At 32.5% G+C, this 13,247-nt stretch overlaps 1 protein-coding gene and 2 pseudogenes across 3 annotated transcripts; 1 reads left to right on the forward strand and 2 right to left on the reverse strand.

The window, feature by feature from the left end:
• Positions 1–5,124: 5,124 nt before the first annotated feature.
• On the forward strand, positions 5,125–7,030 carry LOC104782523 (transcription factor bHLH93-like; annotated as a pseudogene). Its single transcript, XR_015597271.1, has 4 exons — positions 5,125–5,461; positions 5,899–6,030; positions 6,156–6,326; positions 6,755–7,030. The product of XR_015597271.1 is annotated as a transcription factor bHLH93-like (transcript).
• Positions 7,031–8,764: 1,734 nt separating this feature from the next.
• On the reverse strand, positions 8,765–9,698 carry LOC104784316 (putative BTB/POZ domain-containing protein At2g40450; annotated as a pseudogene).
• A 353-nt stretch (positions 9,699–10,051) lies between these two features.
• LOC104782525 (putative BTB/POZ domain-containing protein At2g40450) lies at positions 10,052–12,518 on the reverse strand. 2 transcript variants are annotated; one of them, XM_087509108.1, is made up of 4 exons: positions 12,257–12,361; positions 11,673–11,835; positions 11,083–11,573; positions 10,052–10,881 (listed from the first exon to the last, which is right to left on the reverse strand). In XM_087509108.1, coding segments are annotated over exons 2-4 (636 nt in total). In that variant the 5' UTR covers positions 11,817–11,835; positions 12,257–12,361; the 3' UTR covers positions 10,052–10,880. The 2 variants fall into 2 exon arrangements, with proteins under 2 accessions (XP_087365234.1, XP_010505779.1); XM_010507477.2 differs by lacking the exon at positions 10,052–10,881 and having other exon boundaries at positions 10,934–11,573; positions 12,257–12,518.
• Between the last annotated feature and the right edge of the window lie 729 nt (positions 12,519–13,247).

Genomic DNA, 13,247 nt, shown 5'->3' on the forward strand with positions numbered 1-13,247 from the left:
CCAATACAAAAATTATTTCACTATAATTATTGCATGCTTTTATTTGCTGTAGTGATCGATTATATATTAAAAAAAAATTCTAGAAGGTAACTAAAAAATATGTGAGAGAATTAACGAAAAACTTATAATTTTTCCATTATTTAATACATCAATCATATTTTTTTTCTTCTTTGGCATAGATATCATGATGATATTACCATCCGAAAAATACATAGCAATTGACTTATTTAAGTCCTTGTGCTTTTTTTTTATCAAGGAAATTGCTTTTTCAAGTAACATCATATGAATATTTCTAATCTGTGCATTCATATGAATATAAGTCGGCTAATAATACCTTCAAAATTATTCTGCAACTTGATTTGACTTATATTTTAACTTTTTTTGTCTTCTATACTAACTTTATTAACATGTACGGTTTTTTCTGAACATTATACGGTTATCAAATGAGCATAATCAATTAGCACAATATATGTGTTATAACACATAACACATATATTGTGCTATCAAAAATCGAAGTCATTAATTTCAAAGAGAGTAAATAATTAGGCTGCCGTACGTTATGTAACCTGTCTTCCAAGAAAAAGAAAAAAAAAATGCATGTTTTGTGAGAAAAGGATGAAATCAGTTCTTAAGAATAGATTAAATTGGCGTCACGGCACATCGGACACCTTCCAGTTTAATAAAATAAACTAGAGCAGATGTTTGTTAACGTGTGTTATCACTTCTTCTCTCCCATTTTTGTGGGATTCCAACATATAAGTTTTGATAAAAATCTTGGTTACAATTAGTTTATAATTAGGCATGCACACGTCACGCATTATTTACATGTAAGCATCTATGTAGTCAAAAACTTAATGATAAACGCGTTCTTTTTTTCGTCTACTGTATTCTGATATATATTAATATGAGGATGTAAATGATTGAGCAATGTCTATTATTTGATCAAAATACTATACAAAATATCGAAAATAAAAGAGTTGTTTTAAAAATAAAAAAATGAGTGATGTTTGATAGCACAAAGCCGCCCCCGTGACCTAATTCTCATTTGATTCTTTTGTCACATTCAAGAGGAGAGTGGGGTAGATCAAATTGCTAAACCCTGACTACAACATATTATTGTAAATTCTTCTTAAGATATGTTCAATTTTATTTTGTCCTTTTGGTCTCATCTAAATCCCACGTATGGTCCATCCAATATGTTATATCTTGGAGTTTAATTAATGAGTCGTCCTTAACATTGATGTGCCAACATAGAGATGATATTACAACGAGAGATAATGTCACGATGATCGCTAGACACTTTTTAATCAGACATGAGAAATATAATTTTCAGCGTAAACTGATTAGCATTATTGACATCAAAAGGAAGAAAACTATTTTATTATAGTAGTTTTCTTAGATCACTGCCAGTTGTTCAAAAACCTAAGACTCTCTGTATTTCAAATATATCATTAAATTGGTATACCAAATCTTTTTTTACAAAAAAAAAATTTAATCACAAAATTATTCTTAATTTTTGGTAACTATGTTAAAATTTATTCTTAATCCACAATAACTTTAAAAGTTTTTATTATTATTATTTGTCTTCAAATTAAAATTTATAGAATACCTTTTGCTTGAGCTGATAATAACTATAGTGTTTCATAACTTGGACGTATAAATTTACAAGTACAATCAGAAGCCTTTTCCTAATATGTAGGAAATAAACCAATGGTCGTTTTGCATGTGGATCTACTGATGAGTACTGAGAATATTGGATTTCATTAATTTCGTTTATAACATGATTTTATGTGCATATTGTAAAACCAAAATGATACTAACATCAATTGTCTCGGGCAAGAAAATATAATTCATATGGGAGAGAAGACAAAAGAGATATAGCTGTCACAAACACGAGACTCTTTTACAAAATTTCTTTTAAAATAAATATTTACATAATGACATAAATAAATAGATAATATGATAGGAAAATACTTGTCTTTCTAAAATGATCATATCTAAGCCAAAACTTTTAGAAGCGAAACGATGACAAGGCAACTCTTTGTAGCCATTAGAATTCAGATGTAGATAGCGACTCCTTTCTATAAATATACATATAGTGTACGTAACTCATCATATTATTTCGCATATATTTTGATTTCCAGTCAAAAATTTTATATAACATTGAAAACTAATTAATAGTATATCACGGTTTGCGAACATGTATAATCCAACTACATTATGTATAGCCGGCAGTGTATATAAAGTTTATAAATTATATTATTATATAGCATGTATATTTTAATTTTTAATTTTAGAAAGAAACATTTAATCTTACATGAGAAAAACCTTTTATATAAACCTATCATGTATAAATTATATTCATCATATTTGAAATTCAATTATAACATATACCGACTTTTATATATCACGTATAACATTCTATAAAATGTATAAACCGAGCAACAATATATATAGACTCCACTATGCATATATTATCTAGATACAATATGCATGTATAACCTCTCAACTACGTCATGTGTTAACTAGTTTTTGAAGATGTAAATGTACAGAAACTCATATAACACGAATAAATTGATCTTTCTAATTACACTTGACTTATATAGATGTAGCTTAATTTCGTCGACTTGGTTCATAACGGTAGACTTATCCGTAGAAATATCATTTTTGAAACAAAAGATTTTGTTTGAAAAACCTGTTAAATTGTTTATCATAGATACTTACTCAGATTATTCTTTATCTTCAACTGCAAGAGATATTAACATTTAAACTTTTGTAATCGATATATATGTGTGTGTGTGGAAATTTGGATTAGGATTAGATGAGTATTGTTGATTGACACTCAACAATGGTTGTAAAATCTGTTTTTTTTTTTTTGGCAAGTTTACAGTTATAGGTTAAGCTCTTTTGTAAAACCTCACATTTCATGTTAATGATATCCACATTCCTATAGAAACAAATTGGATTTAGAACCATGATGATGTGGTGTCGCGATCCGGTCCAAGTCAGTCAACAACAATCATCAATTGTGATTATGACTAATTTATCAAATTTATATTAGTGATCAGTTGTGCTTTAGAATTGAACGATGAAATCATTAATTGGGTCTAAAGTAATATTTAATATAATGTATGATTAACGCTAAATGGCTTGTTATCATGGCATCATACATAATTTAATTGTTAGTTATGTATATATATATGACAAGCGTAGGAGTACAAATCAAAACTCTACCATTCGATTTTATTTAATATGTATATATTGCAATATATGGAACCATACACATGGATCATAATAGTGTAGACGAGAGGCGGAGAAAATCAAGGGGTTTGCATTGCACCAAACCCTAAAATAAAGAAGAAATAGAAACAGAGCGTATAGGAGGAAGATGAGGAGAGGAAATAGTAAAATGTCCAAATGAATGAAGCTATAGACGTAAAAGAAAAATGTTTTGATGAAGCAACGGGACTTGTGTGTAGAGTGTTGTTTTGTTGTGATGATTAATTGGCACACATGTGAATTGGTGGGTACGTTTGTTTGTCAGTCTCCTATATAGACAATGTTCTACATCTTATACCATTGCTAATATATCCAAACTTATATACGTACATGTATCTATACGCAGCTTACATATACGGACAACATCGTATAATTATACATAAGGATGCTGCGCGCGAGTAACTTGATAGATGTGTTTTTTAGATTGATCCATCAAATCATTCTATGTGTAATGTGAAGGGAAATTGTTAGGCATCAACCTTTATAAGATATATGTGTTTGAAAGATGTGACTTAACATTGGTGTTTGTTCAAAAATAGGATTTGTATTATTGTTAATGCATACATGCACATGTATACGCGGTGTATACGGCATGCAAATACATTTTATCTAATGTATATACATATAGACAGAGAAAGAAAGAGAGCGCGATAGAGAGGACAAGGAGAGAGATGAGGAATAGGTGAAGAGAGAGGAGGATATATGTGTGGGTATTTGTTCATAAAGATCCCCGTGAGGAGTGTTTGGAGGCATTCCAAAATCGCAACTAACATTCTTTTGTTTGCTTTTATCCTCACCTTCACTTCTTTCGATGCTCCCAAAATTTTTATTTTTGATTTCTTTTAATATGCGTTTCACAATATTAATTATTCCCCCCATATATCACGAGCTCATCATTCCCTTTCTCGTCCCATTTTATTTTTAGTTTCACTATCTATTCAATTATCCTATTATAACATTATTCAAGTGGCGCATATATATAAAACCGCAACCTAGTCATCACAAGTTCAAATGATTTGTTCTTGTTGTTGCAATGATCATAACGAATTGGTAGTAGTTTATGGTACTTGCATGTCTTTTATTTCGCCATTAAATAGAAATTGCATGAAAATAAGGGATGGTGATGCTAATTTATGCTATTCAATTTAGATATGTGTAAATATATATATATAGAGTGAAGAAAATTACTTTGAGGTTTAGAATTTATAGTTAAATGACTAGCTTGCCATATGTATTTTTTTAAAAAAATATTAGTATATATACATGCATAATAAAGTCCTTTTTGTGATCAACATAAACTTTTTTACATGATTTTGAAGAGTACATCATATGATCAACATGATTCTTAAGAAAATATATTAGTATTCCCTATACACATACATAAAAAAGTCCTTTTCATGATCGACATATACTTTTTACATGACTTTGAAAGTGTACATCATATCAATATAAGCATATAAATGGAGTTTTGTAATCATTTATCTGTTTTATCGGTTTCCAAAATTTAAAGCTGGCGATAGTTGTTATCAATTATCGTGATTTTCCTTGGAGGCGTTAGAATAGTATTTAGACACAGAAGAAACTAAAATCACATCAACAAATACAAAGTTAATAATTTAAAGCGTATTTCATTACAGTGAGAGTTTACCGTCAATACACATCGACTATAAAACATAGTGATTAATTTACAATATTCAAGTTGGTACGTAAAAGGTATAGACACGTATACGTATATTTATACGTACTTATATGATAGAAATATTGTATAAATATAAAAAAATATAAGATAATATATTCATATAAGAAAACAAAATAAAAATTGGATCGAATATTAAATAGAATATCGTCTATTGAGACATAGAGGCAAGCAAGTAATTCACGAGATACAAATCGGAGTTGTCCGTATATTATATTTTGTAGCGATCAAGAGAGACTAAGGCAGACATGTGAGAGGGGAGAGTATCCTATAAACAATTTTAATCTAAGATCTCTGCTTCCTCCCTCTCATATATATATATATAACACATAGTTCCTCTATATATTTATAAACAAAATCGAGGAAGCTCAATACGAAAGAAGATGCTAATGAAAGCATAAAAGAAGAATGGTTTCGAGAGAACAGAAGAGAGGTTCTTTGCAAGAGAAGTTTCAGTTGCTTCGTTCGATCACTAATTCTCATGCTGTAATTATTACATCACCCTCCCTCTCTTTCTTTTTTGATTTCCGACGGAGATAAACGCAATCATATGTATACGTATATAAATCCTATTATTAACACACACATGCGCGTGCACACACACAATCTTAATCGATCTATATATAGCTTTGTTTATTTATTTTTTCACTCAATCACAATTTCGTCCCTTCGGATCATTTATATTTGAATCCCTTTTGATATTTATATTCAAGTTTGCTTTTTATTTATTAATTTGGCTAATCACTTGATCCTTTTCTAATCATATATAGAAGATCACGTATGTTATTGCAAACAGGATATACATATTTGGCCAACTTATGAATTGAGATGGATTCTCTCTTTTAATTTGTGGTACATATATAATTCTAGCGATGTTGTATATACTACTAATATGTGTGCGGGCACACGTGTTTTGATGACAGGAAAACGATACATCGATCATAATGGATGCATCAAAGTATATCCAAACGCTTAAGCAGAAAGTCGAAAGATTCAACGAAGGCCCTACTGCAGAGCAATCTTCAAGCGAGCCCACGGATCCAACGACACCAATGGTAAACAATCACAAACATACAGATATAATGTTTCCTTTGGATCCGTTATGTACTTAAGTACGTACGTATATGTGATTAATGTGTGACAGTGTGAGAGATTCATTAAGATTGGGCTTTTTTTATAGGTAACAGTGGAAACCCTAGAAAAAGGTTTTATGATAAATATACTCTCAGGGAAGAATCAGCCAGGGATGCTTGTTTCGGTATTAGAAGCCTTTGAGGATATTGGGCTTAACGTTCTTGAAGCTAGGGTTTCATGTACCGACTCCTTTAGCTTGCATGCCATGGGAGTCGAGGTAATTAATCTAATCACCACACCTCATATATATCTGTATACATTTATTCTATATCGTAGTTAATTAAAATGATTTGCGAATATATGGTTTGGAAAATGTTTGTATGAAGTTCTTGAATCTTGATACAAAAGAGCTGATTCGGTTTTGTCCAAAAAAAAAAAAAAGAGTGTTGATTCGGCAATGGCGTGTCATCATATGAATTTACGAACTTTATGTGGTTTCACTTACTTTATTACATACATTGAAAATTAATGCCTGTGATTTTGCTGGTGAAAATTTCAGAATATTAAATAAAGTGAGCAATCTCAACACACACACGCACACGCATACAAAATATAAAAACATGTGTTGTCTATGTCGATATGTGTGTGTTGGCATGAATAATAATATATTTAATGATTACGCCACTGTTAATAATAAAAATGTAGAATGAAGAAGGAGAAAATATGGATGCTGAAGCAGTGAAACAGGCAGTGACAGATGCAATGAGGAGCTGGCTGGGGTGAAAGCAATGATCCACAGATCTAGATTGACCCACTTTTTTTTTTTTTTACCTTTATATATTTATTTCTTATTATACAAAATATAATAACACAATTTCTATAGTATTTTTGCTCTTCTTTTTTTCTGTCCATCTTTGTAGCCCTGAATCTTCCCCTAAAAAGGGATAATGAAGAAAAATCAATGGTATGTTTCTATATATATTCCACATATGCAAATACAAAATACGTATTCAATATATAGCTAGTAAGTAGGTATTAGTCACCAAACTGATACATATCAATCGAGTACAGTTAAAAATTTGTTCATATGTTAGATTAGAATATCATTTAGAGAAAACGCTCAGAGCATTGTTTCTGAATTCAGTAGACTAAAACTTTTATCATTATTTTGGATTTGGTCAGATGATATTAATTAGTGAACTTATTTTCTACAACAGAAGAAGACAAGCATTTCTTTGTTCACGTGACCAAAATAACTCCAGAAAACCTGGAAAGTAAAACGTATCCGTTCTACTCATTCCATCCACTATTACTAAATCACGACTAACTATTAAGTGTGATATTTTGGTTTACTTAGCATAATGCAACTCATGTTTTTTCAGGGGGTTCCTCAATCCAAGCGAATTAGATTCTATTCTTAACAAATTAAAAAGCTTCCAATTTTAGACCGAATGAATCTTGAACTTTTAGAAGCAAAAGAAATATGAATTGAACACCTTTCATCAAGATCACGTGCGCTGCATGGTATTGCTGATAACAATTAATTCAGGGACAATACTTGGGTATCCTATAAAGTATAAAGCATAGTACATTAAAAAAAAAACTTTTAAGTCCATGAGCTGGTTTATGCAAAGTTCTTGGAGGTATAGATTCTTGTATTTCTCTGCAGCTATGTAGAGTGTACATACGGGCGTGCTTCCACAGTTTTGTATCGGGAACCTTAATTTGTACATAAAATCAGTAAAACGTATATATAGCTCGTCGTGAGTCATCTCTGAGAAGTGTTGCTGAAGTTGAATCAATCATCTGCCTTAACACAATCGATGAATGCAGCCTTTTGTAAAACAAAAACATCCATACACAGTTTAGTCGAATTTAGCTAGCAAGTTTTTGCTCTCTTTCCAGCCGTTCACAAGTTAGAAAGGAACAATTACAAACGAGTACTAGATACAAACATCACTTTGACAATTAAAAATAATGTACGAACTATATGATAACCATGAAACTTTTAAGTTAAAATACTTAATTATACAGATTAAATAAAAAGGAAGTTGCGGCAGCGAACATAACAAACTAATTACACTCAATAACAAAAGTAAACCACATAATTTCAATGCCTAAAAGAAGATAAAATCGTCAGGGTCTGTCTATCTATGCTTATAATTGTGTATGACCACAAACATAACAGTGGTCTATCTGCTGCAAGATAGAGTGACCGAGCATGTTTCTTGAGGCTCACAGAAGAAGAGGAGCCATCAACGCTGTAGATGAAATCAACAAAAGCCTCTAATTCTTCATGTTTCATCTCAGGGAAAGTGATAGTCTCTAACTTAGCCTTAGCCTTGATATCGTCTGGTTCCAGCATCTTATTAAACACCTCTGATCTTGCTGCCTATTGTGTTTAGGGGATACAATATTTTCAAAACTGATCTTGCTTGACTTAAGATGTACGTAGTCAAAACTGAGGATGGACATCATCAATCACAAAACGAGATGCTTTAGACTCCGATCAATCCTTACGGATGAAGTTGTTGCAGAGATCATCATCGCCGAGCCTGTTTGTAAGACATTCGTAGAGCTAGAGAACTGCATTTATATAAGCGACCTTCACAACATACTAAATAAAATCTACCTAGAGGCAGCGCATTGTATTTAAGACACGAATTGGCAAACTTTGGATACTATTCACGATTATGTCAACTCACTTGAAAAGGATAAATCGGTTTATCACAAAGATATGAAACACCAAGAGAATGTTTATTTTTAGACGTACTGACAACAGTAACCACAATATCTTTTGGTATTACTAAGCCGAATTATAGAAGACTTCATTATCTCCACGGCAAGAGTTGGGTGGTTATAATTTTAGTGAAGGCGGCATCATTGAGGGCTTTGTCAAAAGGGATTTGGGCGAGCTCAAGGATAATAAGAGCATTTGATGGACTAAAAGATGATAAAAGCTCATTTCTGCATTGGTCTCTTAGATGTGGAATCTCATATTTGTCGGCAGCAAGAAAGAGTGACCGAACATGTTTCTTGAGACTCTCAGAAGAAATGGAGCCATCGACGATGTAGATGAACTCTACTACAGCTATGACTTCTTCGTGTTTCATCTCCGAGAGAGTGACAGTCTCAACCAGCTTAGCTGAAGCCTTGAACTCATCTGATTCCAGTATCTTCTTGAACACCTCTGATCTTGCTACCTATTTAAAATTCCATTTATGTTGAGGGAACATCATCAACAATGATTAAAAAAAAAAAACCAAATAAGAGCCACTCTCAAAAACATTGCTACACTATAAGCATTTCTATAACTTTTCCCTAAATTGGATGATGATAAATAAAAGAGAAGAGGAGAAGTAGGAAATACCAAGAAAAGCTTGTGGGCAAAGATAGCTGCACTCTATCACTGTCTCCTGCCTTGAGACGTACATCGGCTTGCCATTGTTCATTCAAGAGTTTCTTAAATCCACCTACGAAAACCTCTTTGTTGCTCTGTGTTGCCATTGCAAACCAAAACCTGAATGTGATTTGGTCGATGTTATAGAGGGATCTATAATTTATATAACTTAACTCATGAGAGTTGATCAGAAACGTTCGAGTAACAAGGAATAAAGAGGTGTATTCGAGAAGTACTCTTGACGTTTGGACCAAATTAAGACTAACTCCTAAAGTCCTAATAGAAATATGAACGACTGATCGATTTTAACCGGAACTGATACAGCTTCGGTTACACGGCGCCGGCGGAGATGGGCTCTTCCACGCGGCAGATATATAAGAGGCGGGTCCGATTAGTCGTGATTCGTGAAAGGGAAGCTTTTTAGGGTTTGCTTTGATGTTGTGTTTCTATATCTTTTATTTTTTGAGTAACAATATTAAATATGAGTATAAATATTCACAAATAATAACATTGTATTAAAATTTGCGAGAAATAGAAATTTGTTGAAAATAGACACACAAGTAATAAATAATAGACACACAAGCATTAAAATGGGCCTAAAGTTATACTTTAAATTTGCCCGATATGGGCTTCTTCAATACAAAGTTAGATTGCCGACAAAAAAAAAAATATATAAATAAATAAACACAAACGCCATAATACATCAATCGACTAAGAGCATCTCCAATAGTCCTCTATTTTTTCCTTTATAATAGAGATTCTCTATAATAGAGGTGAATTTTATTCCAATTCATCTCTATTTTTACCTCTAAAATAGAGATTGCTATTTTTTCCTCTATAATAGAGGAACTCTATTTTAGAGGTGAGAATAGAGGTGGGTTGGAGTAAAACTCACATCTATTATAAAGATCTCTACTATAGAGGAAAAAAATAGGAAAACCATTGGAGATGGTCTAAAGCCGGTCCACAATTAAATATAATTGAGTTACGTCAACAACTTAGTACGCAAAACAGAGTTATTGTGTCTACAACTTGTACGCAAAACAGAGGAGGAATGACGGAGATTGGAAGTTGATCGGTCACTTCCGAATGATCATTGTGATTCGCCTTCTGGTTCCTCAAACCCCACGTTCCTATTGGTGTAAAGTATCGATTACAGTGTCCTGCCATGCCATACTAGTACACTGCCTAGTTGGAAGACATCGCATGCCTTGTTTTCACCTCAAAATTTCTCATGAGATATTCGTCTAGTAATAAAATGGGTTCAGATTGTTTAACTAGTGTGGTATATGAGTTTTGTCCCCATAAAATCTAACTTTGATATTTCAGTGCATCCATCCATGAGAAGTAATATCGAACAACTAAGAACTTACTTCATAGATGGTTATTGTTTTAAGCTACAACTTTACTCTTCTCGTAGCTTGTTATGATTCTGAAAAGGATATAACAGTAAGCAACATAACTCAGAGGTAAACTCATTAAAGTAATTAATCAATCGCCCACATGGGATTTACTTGAAGCAAAGATGTGAGTGGAGAAATTGGTATCTAAATTTCACTCGATAACAAAAGTAAACCACCTAATTGACTAATTCCAATGCCTAAAAAATAATAGTGTTAGGGTCTATGCTTACCATTGTGCACGACCACAATAATAACAGTGGAATCGATTGTTAGTAGTGGCTCGAAGAGAAGTCTTCATAATCGCCACTGTAAGATTTGGATGATTGACGACAAACAACTTGAACTCATCAGAGTCAGCAATCACGTTTAAATTGGTTTGGATACTATTGAAGGCAAAATTGGAGAGGGTAAAGTCAAAAGGGATTTGGGCGAGCTCAAAGATGCTAAGAGCGTTTGATGAATTCAAAGAAGATATTAGCTCGGTTCTGCACAGGTCCCGTAGATGCGGTATATCATATTTATCAGCTGCAAGATAGAGTGACCGAGCATGTTTCTTGAGACTGGCAGAAGAGAAAGAGCTGTCAACGCTGTAGATGAAATCAACTAAAGCCTCAACTTCTTCATGTTTCATCTCAGGGAGAGTGATTGTCTCTACTACCTTAGGCGAAGCCTTGATCCCGTCTGGTTCCAGCATCCTCTTAAACACCTCAGACCTTGCTGCCTATTTACGAAAATTTTCCATATTCGTTCAGCTCAATAAGATTAAAAATTGAAAGGCATTATTTAACACTAAGAGAGAAGAGAAGGGTGTTACTGTTACCAGAACAAGTTTGTGGGCGGGGATAGTAGCACCCTCAGCCTCATCACTGTCTCCAGCCTTGAGCTGAACATCGGATTGCCACTGTTCTGTCAATAGTTTCCTAAATCCACCCAAGAAACCATCTTTGTTGCTCGATTTTTCCATTGCAAAAACCAAAACCTGACTGTGGAGATAAATCAATTGGAAACGATGTTAAACAATAGCATATACCAAAACAAGTTTTTACAAAACGAAGCTCAGATAAAAAATTCCAGGAGCGAGCAAAGAGACATGTATGTTTAAAGACATTCCAAGTAAAGTAACCAACGCAAACTTATCGACATGCGAAATTTGAATCGAAATCTACCAGAAGAAGAAGACCACTCTTTTTTATACAAGTTAGTAACTGCTATAAGAATTGAGAAACGTTTTCTAGTACCACAGAACAATCGAGGAGAAAGTTTAAGAGCGAGAACTACCAATATTCAAACAATCAAAGCAATAAAACAATGGTTTCTCTAAACAATCTTTTGATTAATAGAAAATATGTTTACAAGTTTGTTCTAAACAATCTTCTATTCAAACAAGTTAGTTTGATCACATACCTATCTTAGAAATTTCTCAAGAAATCTCAAGCCCTCTCTAGGTTCGTAGCTTTTAAGCTAAAACTTAATTGTTAGGTAATTTTTCTCTTGTTTGACCGTCTTAGCACCCTATTTATAGAACAAGGGTCTAAGCTGTACAACAAGAAAACTAACTATTCTATTTCTTTTCTAATAGGAATCAGACAATTTCCAATTTCTTTTTTCTTTATGGATTAGGAAATTTTCCTTGTTCTTCACGTTTACGTTTCTTCTTCAGAAAGTTACGGCGGAATTCGAGAAACTCTCTCGTGGCTCGACAAAATATAGGATTCAACAGACTGATTGATCAATTCCACCGGAGACGACCTTCTCTGTCACGCGGCAGTGACAAACCCACTTGAGGTGGGAGTGAAAAAGACCTAATTCTTTAATCTATTATTATTATTATTTTATATTATTATTATTATTATTATTATTATTATTATTATATATACATTTTTAAAGACATTTATGAAAAAAATCCTAGACTTGGTACTTATTTACAAAGATGCCATTGGATTAATTTTTTGAAATTGATAAGTTGGGTTTTGACGACATAACTCATTCCTAGTCCACTTGAAATCTAAATTTTTGTCTTCAAGATATTAAGATAATAAACATTAAATAGAGACAGATTTATTAACCATGGAGATGATCACGAACGAGAATTATGATCAAATCTCTTGATTCCCAAATATTTCCCCCTAATAGTTTATCTTAAAAAGTTAAGGGTGTAAATGGTTGCAAGGTTGAAGAGATTGAACAGGTTGAAAAAATTTATTCAACCAATTTTCACCATTTGCATTGAAAATGTTGAAGAGGTTGGAAAAACTTATTCAGCCTGTTCAACTTAAAAAGTATGAAAAATAAACTAATCCAACAACAAAAGTGTTCAGCTTGTTTAACCACTATTTTGGAGATGAATGAGTTGAATATTATTCAGCCCAATTTTGTTCAACCCATTTTTTCAATT

This window comes from Camelina sativa, chromosome 4 (genome assembly GCF_030686135.1).
Source record: "Camelina sativa cultivar CO46 ecotype springtype chromosome 4, ASM3068613v1".
Taxonomy (NCBI): domain Eukaryota; kingdom Viridiplantae; phylum Streptophyta; class Magnoliopsida; order Brassicales; family Brassicaceae; genus Camelina; species Camelina sativa.